The sequence below is a fragment of the Pelodiscus sinensis genome, chromosome 3, assembly GCF_049634645.1.
Source record: "Pelodiscus sinensis isolate JC-2024 chromosome 3, ASM4963464v1, whole genome shotgun sequence".
NCBI classification, from domain to species: Eukaryota; Metazoa; Chordata; order Testudines; family Trionychidae; genus Pelodiscus; species Pelodiscus sinensis.
In genome coordinates this window covers 113,668,237-113,694,248 of record NC_134713.1, presented here as the reverse complement: position 1 = coordinate 113,694,248, position 26,012 = coordinate 113,668,237, and the positions used below count along the sequence as shown (strand labels likewise).

Below are 26,012 nucleotides of genomic sequence, written 5' to 3'. Positions count from 1 at the left end.
TAATAATATGTAGACCCTCTCCAATTTTTCCACATCTTTCTTGAAATGCGGTGCCCAGAACTGGACACAATACTCCAATTGAGGCCTAACCAGTGCAGAGTAGAGCGGAAGAATGACTTCTCGTATCTTACTCACACCACACCTGTTAATGCATCCCAGAATCATGTTTGCTTTCTTTGCAACAGCATCACACTGCTGACTCATATTTAACTTGTGGTCCACTATAACCCCTAGATACCTTTCTGCCATACTCCTTCTCAGACCGTCGCTTCCCATTCTGTATGTGTGAAACTGATTGTTCCTTCCTAAGTGGAGCACTTTGCATTTGTCTTTATTAAACTTCATCCTATTTATCTCAGACCATTTCTCCAATTTGTCCAGGTAATTTTGAATTATGACCCTATCCTCCAGATTAGTCGCAACCCCTCCCAGCTTGGTATCATCTGCAAACTTAATAAGCATACTTTCTATACCAATATCTAAATCGTTGATGAAGATATTGAACAAAGCCAGTCCCAAAACAGACCCCTGCGGAACCCCACTTGTTATGCCTTTCCAGCAGGATTGTGAACCATTAATAACTACTCTCTGAGTACGGTTATCCAGTCAGTTACGCACCCACCTTATAGTAGCCCAATCTAAGTTGTATTTACCTAGTTTATTGATAAGAATATCATGCAAGACCATATCAAATGCCTTACTAAAGTCTAGGTATACCACATCCACCGCTTCTCCCTTATCCACAAGACTTGTTATCCTATTAAAGAAAGCTATCAGATTGGTTTGACACAATTTGTTCTTTACAAATCCATGCTGGCTGTTGCCTATCACCTTGCCACTTTCCAAGTGTTTACAAGTGATTTCCTTAATTACTTGCTCCATTATCTTCCCTGGCACAGAAGTTAAACTAACTGGTCTGTAGTTTCCTGGGTTGTTCTTATTTCCCTTTTTATAGATGGGCACTATATTTGCCCTTTTCCAGTCCTCTGTAATCTCTCCTGTCTCCCATGATTTTCCAAAGATGATAGCTAGAGGCTCAGATACCTCCTTTATCAGCTCCCTGAGTATTCTAGGATGCATTTCATCAGGCCCTGGTGACTTGCAGGCATCTAACTTTTCTAGGTGATTTTTAACATGTTCTTTTTTTATTTTACCTTCTAAAGTTACCCCCTTTCCACTAGCATTCACTATGTTAGGCTTTCCTACAGACTTCTCGGTAAAGACTGAAACAAAGAAGTCATTGAGCATCTCTGCCATTTCCAAGTTTCCTGTTACTGTTTCTCCCTCCTCACTGACCAGTGGGCCTACCCTCTCCTTGGTCTTCCTCTTGCTTCTAAATGTATTTATAAAATGTTTTCTTGTTTCCCTTTATTCCCGTAGCTAGTTTGAGCTCATTCTGTGTCTTTGCCTTTCTAATCTTGCCCCTGCATTCCTGTGCGGTTTGCCTATATTCATCCTTTGTAATTTGTCCTACTTTCCATTTTTTATAGGACTCGTTTTTTATTTTTAGATCATTCAAGATCTCGTGGTTAAGCAAAGGTGGTCTTTTGCTGTATTTTCTATCTTTCCAACACATCAGAATAGCTTGCTTTTGGGCCCTTAACAACGTCCCTTTGAAAAACTGCCAACTCTCCTCAGTTGTTTTTCCCCCCTCAGTCTTGATTTCCATGGGACCTTACCTATCAGTTCTCTGAGCTTACCAAAATCCATCTTCCTGAAGTCCATTGTCTCTATTTTGCGGTTCTCACTTCTACCCTTCCTTAGAATTGTGAACTCTATGGTTTCATGATCACTTTCACCCAACCTACCTTTCTTTCAGGCTGCGTCTAGACTGGCAAGTTTTTCCGCAAAACGTGCCAACTGTCTACACTGGCCACTTGAATTTGCGCAAGAACAATGACGATCTAATGTACGATCGTGAGTGTTCTTGTGCAAATACAATGACTCTCCCGCTTGGGAAAAAGCCTCCTTGCGCAAAAGCCGCAAGAGGGCCAGTGTAGACAACTGAGAACCATTTTGCGCAAAAAAGCCCCGATGGCAAAAATGGTAATCGGGGATTTCTTGTGCAAAACAGTATCTAGATTGGCACGGACGCTTTTCCGCAAAAAGTGCGTTTGCGCAAAAGCATCCATGCCAATCTAGATGCTCTTTTCCACAAATGCTTTTAACGGAAAAACTTTTCCGTTAAAAGCATTTGCAGAAAATCATGCCAGTCTAGACGCAGCCTCAGTGTATCAATTCTAACTGATCACTGTACAAATGATTTGACAGACACTACTTTTACAAAGCTTTCCATTTCGCTGAGCTCATGTATCATCATTCATCAAGGTATTTCAGTCACAACTTGGAGTATTCTCACTGAAACAGGACTACTCAGAAACTTTAAGCCATAAGCCTAAGCTTACGCACCTTGATGAACCAAGCTTGAAGTAACCCCACTAGAAGTCCATTCAGATACTCAGTAAAACAGATCTGTATTTTATTTCCAAACATGTATAAGCATCATCTGTTTTTAGCAAATCATATTAGAAGCAAAATAACTAGTTAGCTTGATATTTGTCTTAGCATGCTGCTAGAGTGTCAGGAAATTCAAAAGTTTGAGTTCCTTCACTCAACCACATTACACATCCTCTCTCTTTTATTGCATGCCTTTAACAATTATCTTAAGCCACACAATGAAAGTGGAAGAGTAGTAGCTATGTGAAACTTGGTCGAGTTAGGATTGAAACCTTACCTTCTGTATTCCTTGGCTTTTTAACTAGTCAACCCTGATTTTGCATTGACACAGATTTACTGGGTGCAAGCGCCCGCTCTCACTGGAGCAGGGGGTTCAGCAGACCCACCATTGGGGTTTGTATCTCGGGGTCCGATCCCTTGTGGCGGAGTTCGCAGGTGCGATCACCAGTTGCCGGATCGGCAATGGGGTTCAGCAGACCCAATGCCACGTCCCAGATAAGGGTTCTGGGGTCCTATCCGCATGCAGATTCACCCGACTCCTGGGAGCTCTGGCCTACTGGGGCAGGTAGAATAGGTTGAGAGCGGGGAGAGGGGGACCCGAGCCCACCCTCTCCACCGGGTCCCAGCCCGGACCCCTGAGTGGAGGGATTAGCACGTTCCCTCCACGACAGGCGGGGTTGATCCCGAAACACACCTGCCCACGGGCACCAGAAGCACTCCGTCCCAGGCTTTTCCATTCCTTGTCCTTTGCTAACCCGCCTGCAGACCCGACCCAGGCACTCACCCTTCCCGCGTCTTCAGCCACATCAGGTCGGTACCCTGGAGGCTGCAGCGTTGCTCCTTCGTTCCTCCAACAGGGCGGAATGTTCACCTTCCTGAGCTGCTCCTAGACAGCTTGCCCGTTCGCTTTTCAAGCGGCCCGGGGAGAGATGCCGTGCAGGGAAGCCCCACCCTCCTGGCATCCTCACACTCCAGGACGCTGCGCCTGGGGTCAGGAGCTCCACCCCTCGCTTCTCCCTGAGCCACATAGCCGGAACGCCCCTCGGGCGTCTGGCCTGTGTGCCACAGCCGGGTCTGACCCTGCCTCCTATGCAGCAGGGCCGTGCGCGTTCCACTGCGCTGGGTCTCGGCTGCCCATGCTGCCTATCTGCCCTCCTGGCCCCGGAGGGAGAGAGCCCCCCCCGGGGCAGTGCAGACCCCGCTGGGTCCATCACATGCATAAAGGTAGCTTTATTTAAATTACCACATTACTTTAACTACAAAATCTGTATAGAATCATAGGGCTGAAAGAGACCTCAGGAGGTCATCAAATCCAGTCCCCTGCCCAAAGCAGGGCCAATACCAACTAAATCAACCCAGCCGGAGCTTCACGTACCTCAATCATGAAGTGACATTTTAAGATTTAGCACAGAATTACTTCACAAACAAGGTCTTTTAGAATTTTTAATTGGTTCCCCTTACTGTGTAATTCCTTCTACCACACTAACATCAAATCAATGGAAAAGACACTTAAAGCTGTGTATCAAGTGAAATAATCATGTCATCTGTTGTGATTCAGATAGTGTCTTTTCCAAACCCATCACACGACATGCGCTTATACTTTGAGTAGTTAGGTCTCTAGAACCTGGGCTTCACCATCAGGAATATAAAGAATAAGGACTCTCTCAAGTCAATTTTAACAAATTCTGCAAAGCAGCCTTAGTACTAAAAAGCAGTTCATTGTAAAAGAGAAAAGTGTTAGAACAGAGATCAGACTCTGGCCATTTTGAGATCCTCTCTGAAGTATGAATTTTGGCACATCTGAGGAACAAAAGTTTAGCTGACCTGTCACCTGGGATTTATATAAGATTCAAAATTTTCTACCAGATCATATGGGATATTATAGATATACAAAGTGTTCAGATAAAGCTGATCTAAATCTGTATGGAGATGAACATTATCTTAGTCCTTGACTACTGTGAATTGCTGGTAAGAGATACAGAAGCAGCCATTCCAAAGAACTTGATATTTCAGATTGATTGTACATATGGTATGAGTTCATGAACCAAGGCCTAGAATTTCCAAAGTGTCTAGCAATTTTGGGTGCCTTGTTTGAGATATGTTAAAGGGGCTTTACCCCTCCCAAATTCCCCTCCTTCGCCTCCCCCCCCCCATCTTAAAGATAGGATCCTTTATAGGAGGACAAGCTAGTCACTTAAACCCATCACTTCTGAAAGTGAAAATGTCTTTATCAGATGACAGATCTCCCCTAACCCATCAAGAGTATACTTAAACCTAATTGAGCTCTCTGGTACAGTAGTCTGAGTCTAGCAATTGTTCTACTGAAGACTTATCACCTCTCCTAGACCCTCTCATGCACTGAAACAAGCTACATGTCATCTACCAACCTAATTTACAGTTACTGAGAAGTAGACTGAAAACAAACCACATGCAGCATAATATATTTTAAAGAGCTGAATATTTCTTAAAGACCTTGGAAAATGCATCACAATTAATTATATATAAAAGTCTATTTCATCAGTTAAAACTAAAACCCTGGAGAAAAGGAAGTAGTCACCAAATTCTCCAAAATAGCAGAGTTAGAAGCACACACTTTTGTTTTATATGTAAGCACAAACTGCCAAGACCCAAATATGAGATTTTTTTATTTTTGCTATTACAAAGCCATCATCCATCCAGGGTTTTAGGCGTCCTTAGTTTTCAAAAGGGAAAAACATACTGAAGCAGATTTGTCAGATTACCCAACGAAATGCACAGTGATGACCAAAAAACCTGAAAAATAATTGAATCGCATGATCTCCAGAGTCACTATTCCTACCCAGTGTGCAAAGAATCCAAAATGGGGGGAGAATACAAAAATATTCATTACCAGAAGCTTGAAATATCAGGATTATTTCTTCACAATAAATAATTTTCAGCAACAGAAGTAGTGAGGAGACACCATGTTTGCATGGCACATAGGTAACTATGGGTCTCTAATGAGAGACCATTTTCCCCATGAGCTATTGTTAACCAATTAATCCAGGATTGTTTTTTTACATGAAAACCATAGTTCAACCAACAAGCATATATTCCATTTATGTTGTTCTATAGTTCCATACATGTACTATGTTAATGTATTTCACTTAGCTGTTACTATTCCTCTTTAGATGAGGATTTTAAAAAGACTAAGATTGGGGTTTTGTTTTGTTTTTTTTATAAAGATACACTCTAGTTCAGGAGGAATTTTAGAAAAGTGTAGGACCACTATCACATTGGAAATCGACTAGATGATGAAAGTGACCATTTCTGGCCTTGGAAGCTATAAATTGCTGTAAGCCAGGGGTGGGCAAAAAGGCCTCCACAGGCCGGATCTGGCTCACTAAGCAGGTTGATCCAGCCAGCAGAAGCCGTGCTGCTCCCAGACGAATTAGAGCCTGAGGGTGGGAAAGCAGGGAATTATCCTGGCCACACCCCTTCCACTTGTGGCTCCACCCTTTCCGGTGCAGTCCGGGGCCACTTCAAAAATTTCTGAAGTGGCCCCAGGTAAAAAATTATTGCCCACCCCTGCGATAAACTCTTGCAAAACTATAGAGTGTGCAGAAGTAGAAGTCTTGTCTTCAAATTTTATTCTGTATTTTAAAAAACACTGATGCGGCTAACACGCATAAGGAAATCTAGCTCTAAGCGACAGCAAACATGCTGGAAACCGCTATTTTGGAAGTTGATGCTGTAAGAAACAAAACATTAACTTACCTACTGACTCATAGACGTTTTTATTCAGGTCATATGCACAGATTGCACTTGATCCATCACACTCTTGAATACCACCACAGGGATTTATTTTATAACGCACATGTTTATCAGTATCAATCGCTTCCCATGTATAACTGAAACAAAAACAAAAGAAAGTCTGTCAGTTAACACATACATTTGCAACCATTTACTCAAGATCAAACACCCATCCATGAAATATCAGATCTAACCAAAGCTAAGCAGACAATGCCATAATCTCCATAACACTGGAATCCCAATTCTAAAACCTGAATTGATGCAGTATAAGAATTCCTTCATGTTATGGACCCAGGGGGAAAAACCCAGGAAGACATTTAGCTGCTTTACTACTAACTAAAAATGCTTCCAACTCACCAGCTATCTTTGCTATCAGTAAATCTAGTAAATTTTGCTTTAAAAAACTGGCCGTTCTACACTACCAAGTTGACAGAAAATTCAGATGAGAGTCAGAAAAATGACAGGAGCTTGAGAGAGATGTTTATGAAGGAAAGACTTAGTACTAATATAGTGTGGTTAGACAAAAAGAACTGAAGGATACACAATATTTCGTCTCATTTTAACAGTGAATGGATAGCCATTTACCCAAGAACAGAGTGAAGCTATGAAAATGAAGTAAAATTAAGGGGGAAAATGTAAGCAGAATGAGAAAATGTTTCCCCAACAGAGATGATCACTTGTAACACCATCAGACTGCCCCGTCATTCTCCCCTCCTCCCCCGCACACACATACAAAAACTTTCCACTTGAAGCTTTAAGAATTCAGACTGAACAAACCACTACCACATTCAAAGGAATGGCCAGCACTGGAAGTTTGATCTGGTGCAGATATTTCTCATGAATGATCACTGTGGCATTAGAGCACTTATGTCACTCAGTGTATATGTAGAGGCACATTAGCTCTTTCCCACACCTACCCCCTTTTTAGTTTCTACAGTTGAAATGAATGGAGATGCCTATCTCCTAGAACTGGAAGGGACCTTGAAAGGTCATCGAGTCCAGTCCCCTGCCTTCACAGCAGGACCAAGTACCATCCCTGACAGATTTTGCCCCAGATCCCTAAATGGCCTCTTCAAGGACTGAACTCACAACCCTGGGTTTAGCAGGCCAATGCTCAAACCACTGAGCTATCCCCCTCCATCATGGTTGAAGACATTTATCAGACAGTTGCTAGCCCTACCAATGAAAATCAAGGTCAACACCATGAGAATCCCAGCAATCTGGTCCAGCTACTGGGATTTTTACCAAAGTGCAATGGATGCTGCTTCAGGGGCTCAACTCTTGTACCAATCTCTAGTTTTGCAGGAGTTTTAATCTTTAGAAGCCATGATTCCCCTGCCCACAATGAGAATAGAATGGGAAGATTCCACACTTATTCCACACTGAAGGCTGACTGGTAGGACCAGGAAGAGAGGAGAACAAGAGAAGTTCAGAAACTGTCCCACCCTAAGGATTTTTTTTTAGTCCTCTCTCTGTGAAGATCTTCTATCTACATCACTAAAGCGTATGAAAAGCCACCCCAGCTTATCCTTTTTTGAAGCAGTCATGGGGCTTACATTACTGTTTAAAACAAGTCTAAGTGTACTAACTAGGGAACTTTCAATACATCATAGCGGGATCCATGCAGACTGTCAGGGCATGACATACAGCAGTGCTATAGATTTACTTCTAGCTTGCAGCATACTAACTTGCTATATAGACATGCCCTAAGTCACTGGGCACCAAAAAGTAGATCAGGATCTACTAGTAGATCTTGAAGCCTCTGACAAGTAAACCTGACCAGTTTGGCCAAGAGACTATCAAGTGCTGAAACTTCACCTGCCCCTTTCCTCACTGCTGCACATCTCCTGCCCTTTGCCTTGGAACTGACCTCCCGGCCTCAGGAGCCTCCTGCATCCTGTGTGAGGCAGGGGAGGATGCTGATGTCAAGATGCCCAATCTCCACAGAGCAGAAAGGGGACACAACAGGACTTGGGATGGAGTTTGTTGGTTGTTTTCTGGGAATGGTGCAAGGCCAGGACAGGGGTGAGCCTATCTTAGCCCCACTGCACCACTACCCAGGAGCCCCCAGAGGTAAGCAGTGCCCAGCTGGAGCCCATGCCCCAAACCCCACCCCAGTCATGAACCCCCTCTTGCACTCCAAGCACTTGTGCTAGCCGCGAGCACTCCTGCATACAAATACCCGTCCAGAGCCTGCATCTAGAACCCTCTTCCTGCAACCCAACTGCCTGCCCCATGCTCCTCTCACGCACCAATCCCTTAACCCAAGACCAGAGCCTGCACCCCAACCCTCTGCCCCAGCCTGAGGGAAGTGAGAGGATGGGGGGGAGGGAGGGAATATGGAGTTAGCAGGGGTGGGGCCTTAGAGAAGGGGCACAAAGGAGGCAGGGCAAAGGTATTGGATATTTGGATACGAGGAAGATCTTGGATTGCACTTAAACTAAAAAAGTGATCTTACGCTTAGGAAGGTTGGAGACCACTGCCCCAAGTCCTCACTTTACCAAGAGACAGCAAACCAAATTGATAAGCAGTTTGACAATTTCACTGCTACTCACAGGGTCTTGACTGCACCAAGAAAACAGACCAGTTTTCTTAGTCTCACCTGCTGCTGCTTGGGAAAAGTTATAGGTAGGTGTAGAGCCATCTGCAAACTCAAAATGTTAAACAACTTTTCATACATTACTTGCTTTCCTACCACCAACACTTACAAGTAGATCATCTTTTAATTACTAACTTACTACTCAGTATCAGGCAAGAAAAGCTGGTGTCACTAGCAAACCAATGGGTTGGTTAAGGAATCCAATGTCTATTTCATAGGCATGTCCCCTTTCCTGTAAACAGTCTAATTTTTAGCCACATAGGTACATGCATACTTCAAAGTAATTATCACTGAGGTGGAGAAGAATGCACTCCAATCCACAGTAGCAAAGAGTAAAAAAGTTATAATGTAAAAATCCAAGCAATGGAAAAAGAGAAAGGAGTTAGACCATGCCAGAGGAAACCTAATTAAATTTAAAAAAAAACTATTTTAAGTGAAGCAGAAGTAAAAACTAAAAAAATTGACATAGGAGACAGGAAGAGAGACTAAGGGTTATCACTAGTTGGAAAATTTTCCCATCTGAAAATGCAGTTCCACTGAAATCAAGAATGTTTTAAATTGTATCAGTCTTGCCTAGCATGGATAAAAATTGATTTTTAGGGGAAAATAATAAGACATATATCTGATTTAAGTAAATTAAAAGCAGACCCCTAATTTCAAGTTACATTTCAAACTGACAAGCTAAGCCAAGGCCTAAAGTTATCAGTCTGTTAAAATCATTCCAAGTGTCAAGATTTTCATATAGCCTGTAACGTGCACTGACCGAAAGTCATTTATCCCATGTGAATTTGTTCTGACAAACATGACCTTTCAGTTTTGTACAGCTCATTGGCAACAGACAACTACTGGAAAGTTAGACACACATCCATCTACTCATGTAACCGTAAAGGCCCCCAACACGTGGTATTCATTGCCTTACTAGCTACCAAACCACGCCAGCCTCTCTTTTCTGAAGTGGTAATGAGCCTCTATTCTCTAGGCTCTCAACATCCTGCTAGAGTTCCACATCCGTACGCTTTTAAAAAAATATAAAGTCAATCCACAAGTGTGTATGTATTCAACAGCAAAGGTCATAGGACTGAAGTTTTGTTTTTATGGTTTGTGAAGTACTCCCTCAGTTGTTAAACATTTTACAGAAATCATTTTTAAAACTTTAAATTTAAAGACAACTTTTAAAAGACTGCAAGATGAACTGTCCCTTACATAAGCCTTAGAGATATGGCCGTACCAGAAATACCAAATCAAGGAGTAACAAAAACTGATCTTTATAGCTTGCCAAAGCCTTCCAAAAAAGCATAAATCTGAACAGCAAGAAATGCAGTTATGGTCCAATTTTAAAGAGCCACACTTAAAAGACTGGAAGCAGTTAATATCCCCAATCAATCTTACCCTCTGCTGTTGCAAGCCTGGCACTTTGTGCCAACACACACTGATGGCAAGTATGCCCTTATGGAAAAATCCTACCGCTATGTCACGTCTGATTTGCTCAGGAAATCTTATCCCCCATTCCTATACTTTGAAAGCTCACTTTCGGCTATGTTCGTCTTATGGCGCATCCACTTACGAAGCACAATACATGAAAGCCAAAGCGCCTGCAGCTGGAAGGGAGCTCATTTACTGCAAATAGTAAAGTGTTAAAGCAACTATAAAAATCAATCTGATGTGAGGGAAGCATGTTATTAAGGAAGCAAGATGGGATCTGGATACATAAAATTCTTGAATTTATGTGGCACATCCTACTTGAAATAAATCAGCTGGCTACTAAAGCATGCTGAAATATCTGAGTTTGCCCAATGCCACATGGCTCAGTTGCAACAGAATTAGGAACAGATCGTCTGGTTTCCCCATCCCCAGTGCACACCGCCTCAAAGAGGGTGAACTGGAGGCTGTTCTCTGGGTCTGTCAGCAGCACACGTGCTGGGAGTGGACATGATGCACATTCTAATCTCAACTATGGTTCGATATACTGTCACTAGGAAACTGAAAGAATATCAGCATATAATTATGATTAGAAGTGCATGAGGGAGGAGATTATGAGGAGACAATTAAGAAGTCTGGGTTTTGATTTAAGTTGCAACACCTTTTCCAACTACTCGTATTTTTAATTTAAACGCTGCAACATTCTATTAATATTCTACTACTATTTTCCCCTGACACTGCAGCAGGTTTACAACTTTTGCTCCATCTTTGCCTGAGGTTTTTGATAAATATACATATTTATCAACTCAGTTACACCTCTCTGCATGTTACCACAACATGGGTTGAAAACTACATGGACTCGTCCTATGGCTGCTCAAAAAAGCCAATCTTCAATAAGCCACTCATTCTGCCTAGGCAAGGTCCCTCAGAAGGAAGGCAGAAGGGAAATAAGCTGGAAGGGGACTAGAATGTATAGCAATGCAACAACAAACCGTTAAACCCAGGAAGATGTTTTGCAAGTGGGAGGGAGAGGGTCTTTTCCTCTAGGATTCCCCTGAAAGTATTTGTTGTGTCGAAATATTTTGAAATTCAGTAACTTTGCAGAAATGACAAGTACTTTTCAACACTAAATCTGTCCCAAGCTTATTTTGCGACTTCACAATCGTCTTCTTTGAAAAGGTTGTGTCTCTCTTCTGTGTGAAAGATGCAAACTGGGGAAGAATTTGAACAGTATCCAGAGTGCAGTCAGATACCCAAGATAAACTCCTAACTCCCATGAGAGATTTTTTCCTCTACATGTTCATATTATACTAGCCTTAACAGTCACAAGACTCGCCACTTAAAAAAAATTCAAAGACATGATTTAAGCTGAAAAGGACCCTTCAAGCCAGTATGAAATGTTTAGCCATAACTGTTCTAGGTAAAAATCTGTTATGAAAAAGCAGCTAGTGAAAACCATGAATTTAGTCTGACAAAGCTAGAGAACATGATTTGGAAAGGAAGACTGCTTCTCCATAAGAAGCGTCCCTTCATTACTACAGTCTGCCCAAGCAGACTAACAGAGCACCAGGAACAAGCAATGCAGATCACTACAGCTGAACTGCAGAGAACATCACACTGTGTGTTTAAGGTTCCTGTGAAGACTCTGGACAAGGGAGAAGAGCTGTTCTATACACCGCTCTCCTACCGTGAAAATTTTCCTTCTAGTTTTCCTAGCTTTGAACAGCTCCTTGAGCCACATGACCAGATCAAGCTAAGATCAAACCCAGATCAAACCCAGCCGTTTGTAAGGTCTGATAGGACCAGTGAGAAGGAGAGGTGATTCCAGAGTTCCAGCTAGAGACAGGCCAAAAGTTAAACTGATCTAGAAACTTGCTATACCCAGACCTTTGCCATGAGATCAGTTAGCATTGGAGAAATGTACAAGTTACATTTGTAGTTTTTCCACAGCCTATAATAGAAACAGAACTTACAATTAGGTGCAGCAGAAAACAGCATCCATCTCAGCACGTTTTCTGTAGCTGTTAAATTCTTATATATAATTTTGCAGTTTATCAGCCAACCACTTTGGATTATTAGGTGACAGTAAGCAAGCTACCCACAAAGAAAGTACAGTAAACTTCCGATAATCCGGCACCGTTAGGACCCAGGGGGTGCCGGATTATCAGATATGCCGGACTATCAGAAGGGGGGGCTATGAGATGTCTGGGTGGGGTGGGGGGATGCTACCCCAGACCCCCTGATAGCCCTTCCTTCTGATAGTCCGGCTCTGCCCCAGGAGCCCCTGATTCAGCCGCTGCTGGTCAGTTTCAGCAGCGGCTGAATGGGGGACGCCTGCAGCAGAGCAGCTGGAGTGCTGCCGGGTTGGTCCGGTAGCGCCGAACCTTGGCGCCGCGAGACCAATCCGTCAGCACCCCAGCTGCTCTTGGGGACGCCTGGGGCAGAGCAGCTGGGGTGCTGACGGGTTGGTCCCGCAACGCCGCTCCTTGGCGCTACTGGACCAACCCGGCAGCAGCCCAGCTTCTCTGCCCCAGGTGTCCCCAAGTCAGCCGCTGCAGAAACTGTTCAGCGGCTGACTCCAGAAAGCCAGAGGCAGAGCTGCTCTGCCCTGGGCTTCCTGGAGTCAGCCGCTGAATCCGGGACAGCTGGGGTGCTGCCGGGTTGGTCCCGCAGCCCTGAGGGGCAGCGCTACTGGACCTACCCAGCAGCACTCCAGCTGTTCTACCCCCTGCTTCCTGGATTCAGCGCTGGTCAGTTTTAGCAGCAGCTGAATCGGGGAAGCTGGGGGCAGAGCAGCTCCAATGGTCCAGCTGCCCGGAGCACTTCCGGGTTCCTGATGGTGCCGGACCATCAGGAGTGCCGGACCGTCAGATGCCGGACCATCGGAGTATTACTGTAAATATGTTAATATTCTAAGAAAAAAAAAGAGGAAAAAATAAAATTAAAAGCCAACAATTGGTCCTGTAGCACCTGCTTTTGTGGACGCAACTCATTTCTTCTGTGCCTGTCTCCACCCATCTAAAGTGAGTTGTGCCCATGAAAGCTCATGTGTATGCCCAAAAGGTGCTACAGGACAACTCATTTTTTTAAAATTACAGATTAACATGGCTACCCCCATTAGACTTTCACACACATTAAAGAGGCTAACAATGTTTTCCCAAACACAAACATTTCTTCTAAAAAAATTCCAATATAATTAATTCCCTGGTGATAACTGATAGCAATGGATGTGCCAGGATTCTCCAGCATTAGGGAATGACTTGTCACTTGAGGCCATTCCAGTAAAATTAAGATGCATAGGTTTTTTTTCCTTACAGTGTAATCTGCCACAGAAAAAGATGACTCTGCCCAGTTTTTTTAACATGCAAGACAAGTTGTAGCACTATTTTTAAAAAAAAAAAAAAAATCTATTTGCAACCCAAATCAGAGTTAAATATTCAAAAGATTCAAAAAAAAATTCTTGGTAAGGTATGTTAAAAATTCATTTTAGCTCTGGAAAATGAAGCTGTGTCTAGCCATCAGACAGGTACATAATCAGTTGGTAGTACAAGTTCCTTTGGAACAATTCCTCACACCATCAAAAAGGAACCATTTGTCTGTTCATTCTTTTCCTATTCAGGGTGTCAAACAGGGCTCCAGTTGAGATCTGGACTCTGCTCATTCAAATAGATTAAGATCTCCCTTTTCATATCTGCTACTGAAAGAGGGATCTTTACCTTTTAGAGAACATTACAGAAATGTAACACACACACACACACAGTCTGAAATGATAGCCTGTCAAGTCCACCAAATACCTTTAAGTACGGACATTTCTAGATAATACACTTCTATAGATGAGACTGCTCTCTTCACTCAAAAGTTTTTATACAGTGCTCATCACTATAGTACTAGAACCTTCCAACAGTGCATTAAGCAATACAGCCACATCTGTCATGTGTTTGTTCTCTCTTTCTCTCTTCAGAGGGAGGAGCACGTGGAATGCAGTCTCTTGTTTGGAAGCGTTTGTTAAATATCTGTTACTATGTGTTTACATGAGCAGGCAAGTCAGTGCACAATGAATGTGAAGTGCAAAGTAGTGAAGTTTGTGATGGCTCTCTGTTCCTGGCAGAGTTCATGCCCTCATCTTGGACCATTACTGGAGAAATTTGTCTCCCATAAAGAAAAGATTTACTGAATGTTGAGAGTTCCAACATACCTGAGGAGCCTTGGCTCAGGCTTTGGAGTGGTCTGAAAATAAGAGCTGAGATCATGAATTTTATTAGAAGTTCTACAGGAAGTCAGTACAGAAATACAAGTGTGATGTGCCCATGGTAGCCTGTATTGCTGAGAGGAGGAGCTGCAGCATTTTATACTACTTGGAGTTTCCTATGTGCTTAAGGTTTCATGTCCAGTCATCCAGTATTGATGTGGTCCAAATGCATAAATAACTGAGAACATGTCTTCATCAGCCAGGATGCAACAGTCTCCTAAAGCCAACCGGAAATGGTAGCAAGCATTACTTGTGGCTGATGTGATAAGAGCACTTCTAATACCAAGCTCTCCTAGGTTATTCAGGCTGCAGAATGAACTGGTCAATTGTACACATGAACCGTCAATCAAAGAAGACTGTACCATGGCTACAAACCCCTCAAAGTATTTTCTTCTGCCCATTAGCATCATCTGTTTTGCTCAAGTTCAGCTTCTACCAGCTAATCTTACCTCATTCAAAAATGGGCCATCTGGGTGGTAATGGTGTGGTAGTATGTAGTAAAGTATAGGTAGAGTTGGGTGTCTTCATGTTTCTAGCATGTGTATCCAAGTCATCTGACCTATTCACACAGCAACTACATGTACATGTTGAAAAGGATTGGAGACGGAACCAATCCTTTTGGAACCCCATAAGGGAAGGATCTAATACTAGAGGTGCAGTTCCCCAATGCTATTCTTTCGGTGCATCTCCCTAGAAACAGCATTTTACTGTATTACTCTGGTATTACATCTCTCTCAGGTGAAGCGGCAGTACCTTATGGTCAGTGTCAAACATTGGGGGGGGGAAGAAGAGAAGATATATATATTTACATATCCAGGAAGATGAGAATGGATGTTGATCTTTTGTCAATGGATAGAGAGCAATCCATCACTATTACTAAAACAATTTCTGTTCTGTATCCTGGCCTAAGTCCAAATTGTGCCAGGTCTAGAATGCAGGATCAGTTCGATGAGTTGGTTGTAGTTGGAACCTACTTCATGAGCATACTCCAGAATGTCAGGTTTGGCATTTGGTGACAGTTGGAAATAACAGATATCCAGAGTAGATTTCTTTGGTTTTGGTCCTCTGCTGCATGACTGAAAGAAGGGAAGATTCCATCTCTCAAGGGATTGACTATTTCAGTCAGGAATAGCACTAATTGTCCATGACTTTCACAAGCCAGAAAGAGTCTGAGGTTCACAAGTCTGGGGTTGAAATCTATTCAGGCTGTCCATAATATCTTGAGTAAACATACCAAATTCTGAGAATGAAGGTGAGCTGTTGGTTGGTGAGTGGGTAGGTGCAGGCAGAGTGGTCTTATGCTGTCCAAGAACCTTCCCAAATGTGCTTGATTTTTTTCTGTGAAGTAGGATACTAGTTCATCTGAACACTTGGTGCATGCCTTTGATGCTTCATCAATTCTGAGAGCCTACAATATGCAAGTTGCTATTCTGGATCTTTGTCAATTCCAATGGAGGTTGACAGGAAGGTTGTTTTGGCCTACAATACAACCTCAGCATAGACTGAGAAATGTGTTAAGTTTCATCCTGTCTATATCAATGGCACTTGAGGTTCCTCCCCTTTCTTCATTGCATGCAGCTCCTCAGAAAACAAAGATCTGTGAAGGCAATGGCAAGCAAAGAAAGAGCATGTTCCTGAGACCAGTGTACAATGATAATGATGCCCAGATCGTCAACTCCTCATCTCCCATGTGTGATGCTAATGTCCTTTAACAGGCTTCATAATTCATTGTACCTGAGTCTTCGTGGTGGAACCAGAATCATTAGTCTTTGTTGCCTGAATGCTGCAAAGTCTCTAACCACTGTCTTAATGAGATGATCATCCATCCAAGACAGAGATGGATTGTAACATCCTCTCACTTGATGTCTAGGCCAAAGATCAGGCTCAGAGTATGTCTGGCTGAGAAGTGACTTATGAAAGTCCTCAAGAAGCAAGTGAGGAGATAGTTGTAAGGTTTTTTAATCTACAGCCTTGACAACAAGTACTGAAGTCTCCCAGAGTGATATGTTTATGGTTTTCACCACCATTACTGACAACGGGTATGTCTACACTAGCTCGTTAGTTCGAGCTAGGTAGGGTAATTAGGGCAACCAGAGTTGCAGATGAAGCCCAGGATATTTAAATATTTAAATCCCGGGCTTCATTTGCCACTCCGGTTGCCCTAATTACCCTACCTAGCTCGAACTAACGAGCTAGTGTAGACATACCCAAAGTGTCATGGAACTCTTATGAATCCTTGTCTCTGTGGCCGTCAGTAAATTAGCATAAAATTTATGTGGCTTCAGTTCTGGTTTCTACTGTCAGAAGAATGAATTCAAATAAAGTTCTTACCAGAGGGCCCTCTCTTACACCTGATGTTTGCAGGGAAAGTGAACACAGTGGCACCTTCCTCCTTGTCCTGTCTAGATCCATGGTGTACTAAATATCCTGTTGGGACAAAGTGGGCTGCCATAGGACTTGCAGTGTCATCCAGCCACTCACAATGCTGCACAGTGTCTGAGGTGATGCATCACTGATGGAGTCATATAATGCTATCAGCATCAGTTTTCATTCATGGTGTTTTGTGCTATCTACTTCTGATCCATGCCTAGGTGACACATCAGTGCAGTATTTAGGTACAGTAATACCTCATTTAACGATAGATATGTTTCAGAATATGATCGTGTTAAGTGAAGACATGTTATGCGGGGTAAATTCTCCCATTGAAAATAATGGAAAAGGTGGGAGTTGTGTTTCAAGCGGTGGTGTCTGTTGGGACGGGGACATAGGGTTGGGGGAGAAAGGGGACTGGGTTACAGCAGGGAGGGGAGGTATTTGGCTCTGGGGAAGGAAAAGGGAGGAGGATTGGGTTGGGAGTATGCCCCTGTGACAGGTCTGCCAGGACCTGCACTGAGTCCGGCGAGGGTCACTGGGGAACAGTGCAGCGAGCAGCAAACCCTCCGCCACTTTGCAGGGAGGCAGGGGAAGCGCCGCACAGCCGCCAGCGATGGGCCAGCTGGGGAAACCCAGCCACCGGCCTGCAAGCAGGGGCAGAGGAGAAGGAGCAAGGCGTCCAGCGAGGGGGAGTCAGCGGGGAATGGTGCAGCGAGCAGTGAACCCTCTGCCACTCTGCAGGGAGGCAGGGGAAGCCCCTCACAGCCATCGGCAATAGGCCGGCTGGGGAAATGGTGTTATTCCGGGGACAGTAGTGTAATTCAAAAAATTTTCCCTATCACAAAAACTTGTTAAGCAGGCACGTGTTAAATGAGGAATTACTGTATTAGATGTCTAGAATTTGGTTTCTTACTTCTGCTTATGTTTCCAAGGACAGCTGCTTCCAATTCAAATTGAGATAGAAGTAGCAGATGCTGCCATGGGATGTGCCAAGTGGAAGAATGCCATGGCATCTGGAAACGCAGACCACCCAAAGCCAAGCCCATTGACCACCTTTTGAAGTGCTAACCTGGCTGAGTCCTGGAATGGGCAGAGCTAGGTGTTCTTGGAATAGTAGAAGTTGCTCTGGAGGCATTATGGCATAACAACAGTAATGAATGACAACAACAATAGGTTGGGTGGAGCTTAGTAAGAGGAAAGGTCTGTGGTATCAGACAATTTCCTTTACATACTCTGCTGTCATGGCACCCCTGCTGCTCTTACAAGATCTAGGAGGGAGGTGGATAAGAGTGAGGAGAATAGTACTTACTAAGACAAAACTAAAAAGGCTTCCTGGTGAATAGATGGCAGAGAAACCCAGAAAAACAGGGTTGGGGCTTCCTTTCTTGTAAAAGAACAGAGCCATTAGGCGGCCTTGTTCCTGATGGTGGTTATTGACCTGAGGGAGGAGTCACAGCCTCACTTTCTCCTTTAAAAAAAGAATGCAAGAAATGGTTTGAAAAATGAAAAGTGTACAAAAGTCTTGCAGGGGCATGACATAAAAGTGGCTTGAGCAGCAGGGCCCCAGACTCTGTAAAGGCTCTCTGGATTCCCTCCTGTTCCATTGGCATGAGGTGCACATAGACCCAGCTGGAGCAGCACCCAGACCCCACTGCAGCTGCTAGTGCTGCATCCCCAGTGGGGGAAAGAGGGGAACACTGGATAATCTCTTCAAAGCTGAAGAAAATATTTAGCTTGTACTGGAAACCTTATACAAAGGAAGATTGAGAGCCTGCTTGGAGAGACTAAACGTGGATTCACTGTTCTGAATGTTCTATTTCGTATGAGGGATGCTCGTTAGTTATTCAGAGCTAGAATAACCTGAAAGCCCAGCACTCCTGGACTTTATTCCTCCTAGAAATACAGCTTTGAAGAGGTAGCTTTGAAGCTGTAGTTAGACTACAAGGCTCTTTGTAGCAGGAATTTTCTTCATGTGTTTGCACATTACCTACTGTGAATCAAATTCCTGTTATGATTGAGGCCCCTACGCACAACTATAATACAAGAAAGTAATCTAATAAGAAACATTCTTGACTAGAACAGAAGCAAGGTCTATAGCACTTCTGAACAGCTATAGCAACCACCTGAAAAGGCAGAATCCTTTCTGTATACATGCCCATAGGTGACCCTGTATAGAGTTGGCATACTTGGTGGCTATCTTAGAAAACTCAGATCTATATAATATTTTAACTTACTCCTACAATTAATTTTTAGTTCAACTCATATTAAGCTGCAGAATTAAACAATACTGAAAGAGCTAAATACCAATAATATTTGTGAATTGGATATATCCTTAAAGCGTGCATTCTACTCCAAAGACATACTCCAGAAACAACTCCAACAGTTGGGTTCCATGTTTAATATGTCAATACCAAAATAAGTGCGTTCAGTTTACAAGTAGAATTTGTACTGCCAACTCTGCCAAAGTCAATTAAACTGTCTCACTGATTTTCTTCCCTTTTCACACATTAGCACCAACAGTAAAGACTTTGCAACCCATTTTAGGTCCTTGCTGACACCTGTCCCCCCAACTGCCTTGAGTAGGTTTGAACTGGTGTATATTGTTTGCCCAGTTAAGTAAATAATCCAAAAGGAGTAGGCGGCTACAGCTCCGTTTTAGCTGTGTTTGCACTTGTAGAATTTACAGGAATAAAATTAAGTAAACTTGTTTGCTTCAGTAAGTAAAATATGACAGCACACAACATTAACAGGCTTAAGAGTAAGTTCGGGCCATTTTTACAGAACTGATTTTCACAGTAGAACTATACTTTAACTCGCCCTTTCTTCATACCTAGTTACTTGGATTTCTAAGCATTTCTAACTTATTTAAACAAGAGAAGCTGTATACATACTCTGGCTTCTTCTGAAATATCAGAGATGGGCAGTTTTATAATATATTAACAGGACAAATCTTCAAGACTTCTTGATTACCTACACTGTTCACTGAAACTACATTTGAGATTAAAATACATAGAAGAGAGGGTCAACAAACTAATATGTCTAGTAAAAAAACAACAAATGGTCTGATAGCACTTTATAAACTAACAAAACATGTATATGGCGTCATGAGCTTTTGATGGTGGTATGAGCATGCTAATGGACTCAATCGAGATATGGGCTGGCTAGGACACTACCTACTTCATAACCACTGAAGGTGCTAACCACTCTGTGAGTGGTATCCTTCCTGTCTTAGCATCTATCTATTTACTTCCATCTGCTTAGGTTCAAGTACCCATTCTCCATATACTTAATGATGCCCTCTGTCTCTCTCCCCGCCCCCTTCCTTTTTCCTCCCATCTCCTTCCCCCTCCTATTTATTTCAAGTTTTCATATCATCTACTCATAACTTGGGTCAACTGAAGAAGTGGGCTGTGCCCACGAAAGCTCATGATACCATTTATATGTTTTGTTAGTCTGTTACATAAAAAACAACATAGTCTATAAAGTGCTAACAGACTAACTCGGCTACCCCTGAAGCTCCTAATATGTCTAGTGCTTACTCTGGATGAGCATGAACCTCTCTTGATATTCACCCTAATGTAATGAAAAGTGTGTAGCTGCACTGTACCTCCATCCTCACCCAAAGCATCACAGAAGGACATTAGAACAGCCTTTATAATAAGGATACTGAAAGGCACTGAAACCAAAACTTCAAAGCCTACTTCAAACCACATATGCAGCCATATACCTACTGCCCCCTAGTTTCAACATCCCTACCACCAGCAAAGCATTTGTGACTTAAAAACAGCCATACATTTCAACTTCTGAAACACTAAACCACAGAGAGGGGAAAGCTGAGTCACAGGCAGCTACAAACTCATCAGCTTTATTTTCTTTCAACACTGTTTAGCCCAACACCCACTGAAATTAGCAACTAGAAAAACTTGCTTAAGTTGACTCCTAGATGGACAGTTTACCCACATTTGTAAGTCATGTCATATGTTCATGCAGTTCCTTTGATCCCAAATGTTTCAAGCACACTTAATCCTGATGTATCTGACAGCAGTAGAAAGCAATTACTTCCAGGCATTGGGTAACAGTGGCATGAGGATGAGAAAAACTAATCAAACATACCAGTACAAAAATCTAGCCTTTTTTTAAGCGGGGGGGGGGGGGGGGGGGGGGAGGGGGGAATCACACAAAAAGGAAAGCTAACTACTACTCCTGTTTACATGTCTCCTCTGGAAAAAATACTCAAATCCTGTAAGTTTTGGATGAAATTTTCAAGTGTCCAAGTTACTTTTGAAAAATGGAATTTAGGAGCTTAAGTAATGTAAGTGGGATTTCTTTACCTGCCTCATTGAGGCACGATATAAACAAAAGGTAATACAAGGAGACCAGCACCTTGCCGCCTTAAACATTACCCACGCTCCAGTGAAACGAACTAGGAAGGATCCCAAAGCACTCTACTAGCAGATTCACAAACGGCACGTAAGGGTCAAGCCTCCGCCAGGCAGGCTCTCGAGCTGAAACGCTCAGCTGTGAAGAGCGCAGCTCAGCACAAGGCAGATGGTGAAGGCAATAAAGACCCTGCGCCCTGCGGAACGGGCCTACGGAAACAAAAGGCAGCTGCAGAAGAAAGAGCTGGGCCGGCGCCACCGCAAATGGGGCGGGGAGGAGGGGCCCACAAATAACCAAGCAGGAGGCGCAGGCAGCTCCTCCGACACCCCGAAAGCCAACAGCTCCGGGACCCGCGCGCCCCCCGCTGCCAACCGAGAGGCGGGCGGGGAGCCCGTCAGAGGGGCCGGCCCGTTAGCCCCAGGGGCCTTGCAAGGGGGGGGGCCGCCGCCCCGGGGAGCGCCCCACCTGCACAGCGGCCTGTAGTCCAGGCTCTGGGCCTCGCCGCCGCCCCGCAGCCCCGGCAGCAGGAGCAGGAGCAGCCAGGCCGGCGGGCAGGGCGCGGAGAAGCAGCGCGGGGCGGGCCCCGGGCCGCGGGCGGCGCGTCTCATGGGGGCAGCGCGGGGGCCTCAGAGCGGAGCCGGAACTGGCGGGCGCCGCTGCCCCTGGGACATGCTAGAGAGAAACTGAGGGGGGGGGTCATGTGATCCTGCCCCCCCCACCCGCTCACGTGACTCCCGCGTCACGTGACCAGTCATGTGTCTGTGCGAGGCGCAGTCCCGGGTACCGCCCCCGCCTGATAGGTCAGTCCCAGCCAGCCGGGTCCGCCCGTGCGCCCCCTTGTGGCGCCTCCCATGAGCATTGAGTCCCATACGCCGTAATAACACCTCATGCCCAGCTTCCACTCCTCAGTGCCCCGCTCAGCCTCTGTGCAGCCCTGCATGCCCTCAGTGCCCGTGCACACGCTGCTCAACAACACACACAGCGTGCACCCCCCCAACCCCCCCACACACACACACAACCCACACGCATATTGTGCCAATAGTGGGCTGCCCCCACAGCCGCTCACGTGCATAGTCAAACTCGCACACACTACAACACCCTTGTCTTCGCTCACACTGCGTTCCTTAATCATCCCACATACTCATCTACTTACAACACATAAACTCAGCCCACACAATTCCTTAAAACCTCCCCTCACAAATATCCCTGCCAAACCCACGTCATATTTACAGAGAAATATACTCCTGGAATCCCTCATATATATAACTCAAAAAGTATGCATGCACATGCCAAACATAGTGTCATCAGCTTTGAGAAGCTGAATGATGGATTTTAAAAAAGAGCTTTTAATGAATAATGTATTCCTGTATAATGTTTCTCTAAACAAAAGCTCACTGTTGTCATTATTTTGTCTTTGATAGTTAAATAGCAACAGATTGCAAACCTGTTAAAACTTCCTAAATAAATAAAAAGAGTTTTAAATATTCACACACAGAACAAAATTCTTCAGCACTGGGTGAAACTGAAAGCTAACCCTTTAAGGGTGAGACCTGCCAACAAGTCCTGTGGTTAAATGACAAGTGCAACAGTTATTACTATAACAGGAAAGCCAAGATGGTGTAGAAACATCTCTTTTTTTAAACTGTGGGAAGGAATGGAGTCATGCACACTGCAGCATTTTTCTCATAGGAAAGTGGAAGACACACCTCCTACTGCTACCTCCACCTAATTTACCAAAGTAGAGTCAGTATACTCTGAACTTGTACCATCAGTTACTAGGTATCTGTTAATAAATAGGGGCATACATAACTCTACTGAACTACACTTTAGATGGAAAACATTCAGGAGTGACAGCCAAAAAAATTGAAAACAAATTAATATTTTAATACATTTCCCAAATAGCGACAGCTGGCATTTACAGAAAGTTCTACTGAGTAGTTATCAGCATTCTCCAGAAATATAAAATGCATAAGACACATTGCAGAAAGTGTTTTCACCTTTTTGCCCACCCCATTTCCTAGCATCCTCTTCAGGGACCTCTGCCCTACCTTTCACCCTGACCCACCCCCCTTCTCTGAGGCCCCACCACTGCTTGCTCCATCCCCCCTCCCTCTGCTGCATACTCTCCCCCACCCTTACTCACTTTCACTGGGCTGGAGCAAGGGGTTGAGATGTGGGAGGGTATAGGCTCTGGGAAGGAGTTTAGATGCAGGAGGGGATTCCGAGCTGAGGCAGTGGATTAGGGTGCAGGAAAGAGTTAGGAGTGCAGGGTTCTCACTTACCATGGCTCCTAGGAAGTAGCCACTAGGAACCTGTAGCCCCTAGGTGCAAGGAAGCTCTGCACACTGCCTTTGCACACTCAGGCATCACCCCCACAACTCCTACTGGTCAGGGCTGGATTAAGGCATGGGCTAGCTGGCCGGCTGCCCGGAGCGCCAACCTATGGGGGGGTGCCCAGCTCTCAGATCGCGGGCTGCAGCAGCTCCCAGCAGCCACCCTGCAGTGGCTACCCGGGGTGGGGGCCGCATTAACCCCTGCAGCGCCAACCAGCAGCACCCTTCCCACTGCAGCTGCGGGGCCCTGCACAGCCAGGCTCAGTCCGCCCTGGCCGGCCCCAGGCTGTGCGCCAGCGGCGGTAGTCAGGCTGCGCCAGGCGGGGCACGTGCGACCTGCCGCCACCAGCTCAGTGCGCTCTGCCTCACGTATACATTAAATATTTTCTTTCCTAATAAGTTTAATAAGCCACTTGTCTCTTCTACTTCCCACTGCATGATTGCAGTCTAAATATGTCCACTAGGTGTATGAAGTGCAACCATGGGATGGACATTGTGTTTTAATGCTCAAAGTATTTAATTGGTAAATAGTAAAGAACTGCTATTAAAAATGAACTTTACGGCAATTAAATGCTTTTAATTATCAGGAAACATTTTACTTTGAGAGCTATTTTATAATAAATGTGACTGTTCTGATGCTACTTGAATTCTGATTTCTTTTCCTGATCAAGCTGTACATTTTTTCTTTTGCATGTAGGTTAGTATATCCAACTTTTGCCTATAGGGTGCCAATGGTTCTGTGGACACGGACTGTCAGTTTCAGCATAAACATCTAGTTGGATTATTTTAGGCTTTTGTTCAGAAGGAATTTTAACCCATCTTCTTCTATTTGCAGATGATAGGTTTGGTAACAAAGTTCGTTCTGGAGAACGCAGATAACAGAAAACAAGTTGGCACATAGGCACCGATTAAGTGAAAGGCAGTTGAAAAAGAAGCAACTAAAGTTACAAATCTTCTATTAAATTTCATTTCCTCTTGCAGTACCAAAATTTCAGACTGATTACTGTGTGCACTGTAATTTTCAGGCAAAGATTGAATTTTATTAATTTTGTTTAAAACCCGCAGGAAAACTTTAAAAGGCGGTTTTTAGTTTAACAACAAAGCATTATTTCTTTTGGGATTTTCTGGTCATTTATTTTTGTTCGGGGAATCTAATCTTCTTCTACCGCTCCTTCTCTCCTGAACAAGCTAAGCCTTTTTTCTCTTTGAACATTTCCATCATCAGTCTCTATACCTGTGTTATGTCTCCCTTTCTCTTTGGCTATGGCTACGCTACAAGCGCTGCCAGAAGAGGCAATGCAAATGAAGCACGGATTAGCATTTTCTTGTGCTTCATTTGCATAATCTCGTCCGATCCATTTTTGCACAAGGGGTTTTTGCAGAAAAACAAGCAGTGTGGATGTTTCCTTTTTGTGCAAAAACCCCTTTTTGCACAAGATCCTTATGCCTCCCAGGCAGAGGCGTAGCGAGGGTGTTATGCACCCAGGGGCAAAAGCAAAATTTGCCCCCCCCCCCTGCCACCATGTGACAGGGCCCCGAACTTGGTGCACAGCTGAGCTGGAGGGAGCTTGTACTGTATCTTCCCCCACCTCTTCCAGCTTGGGGTATGCATTATCTCACTGTTGAAGAGGAAGGAGGGTTGGGCTGGGGGTGGATGGATGGGGTTGGAGGCTTCGGCAACAGTGGTAGATGGAGGAGGAGCAGGCGAGCAGAGGTATGATAGGGGGAGCAGAAGGGCAATTCCCCCCCACACACACCTCCTTTGCTATGTCAGTGAATGTAAGAGATTAACTTACCTGTTAAAATAATACTCAGAAAAAACTTTTAAATAAAATTAACACACAACACAAGAATTGCCCTTGCTTTCTTGAAGCAATAAGTAGCCTAAGGCTGAGGTTACACTGCAAGCGTGGCTTTCAGTCTGCCATGAGGACTTTTTCCTTCAGGCTGCTGTGAGATTCTATCCTTAAGTAAAGGAGAGAGGTCTCTCTGAGCTGCTCTTCCAAATTTCACACAAGCCATTCAACTGAAGCCATAGATATCAAGATTCAAGGCCAGCCTTCCCTTTGGGAGACTGCCTTGCCAGATATTCACAATTAGACTTACCGGTCTGTAATTGCCAGCATCACCTCTAGAGCCCTTTTTAAATATTGGCGTCACATTAGCTATCTTCCAGTTAATAGGTACAGAAACCGATTTAAAGGATAGGCTACAAATCACAGTTAATAGTTCCGCAATTTCACATTTGAGTTCTTTCAGAACTCTTGGGTGAATGCCATCTGGTCCCAGTGACTTGTTACTGTTAAGTTTATCAATTTGTTCCAAAATCTCTACTAACACCACCTCAATCTGGGACAGTTCCTCAGATTTGTCACCAAAAAGGAATAGTTCAGGTTTGGGATTCTACCTAACATCCTCAGCCTTGAAGACC

The 26,012-nt window shown here is 44.1% G+C and overlaps 1 protein-coding gene across 2 annotated transcripts in view; it reads right to left on the bottom strand.

Moving 5' to 3' along the window:
• The window catches only part of IGF2R (insulin like growth factor 2 receptor), a 96,829-nt gene extending 74,878 nt beyond the window's left edge, over positions 1–21,951 (bottom strand). Inside the window, exons 1-2 of one of the 2 annotated variants that reach the window (XM_075924562.1) lie at positions 21,714–21,951; positions 6,193–6,326 (exon numbers count right to left, since the gene is read on the bottom strand). In XM_075924562.1, coding sequence (XP_075780677.1) covers positions 6,193–6,326; positions 21,714–21,856 — 277 coding nt within the window. In that variant the 5' untranslated portion in view covers positions 21,857–21,951. Of the gene's footprint in view, positions 1–6,192; positions 6,327–16,826; positions 17,161–21,713 lie in introns of those variants that run through there. The other variant, XM_075924563.1, reaches the window with a different exon arrangement.
• Positions 21,952–26,012: the final 4,061 nt, after the last annotated feature.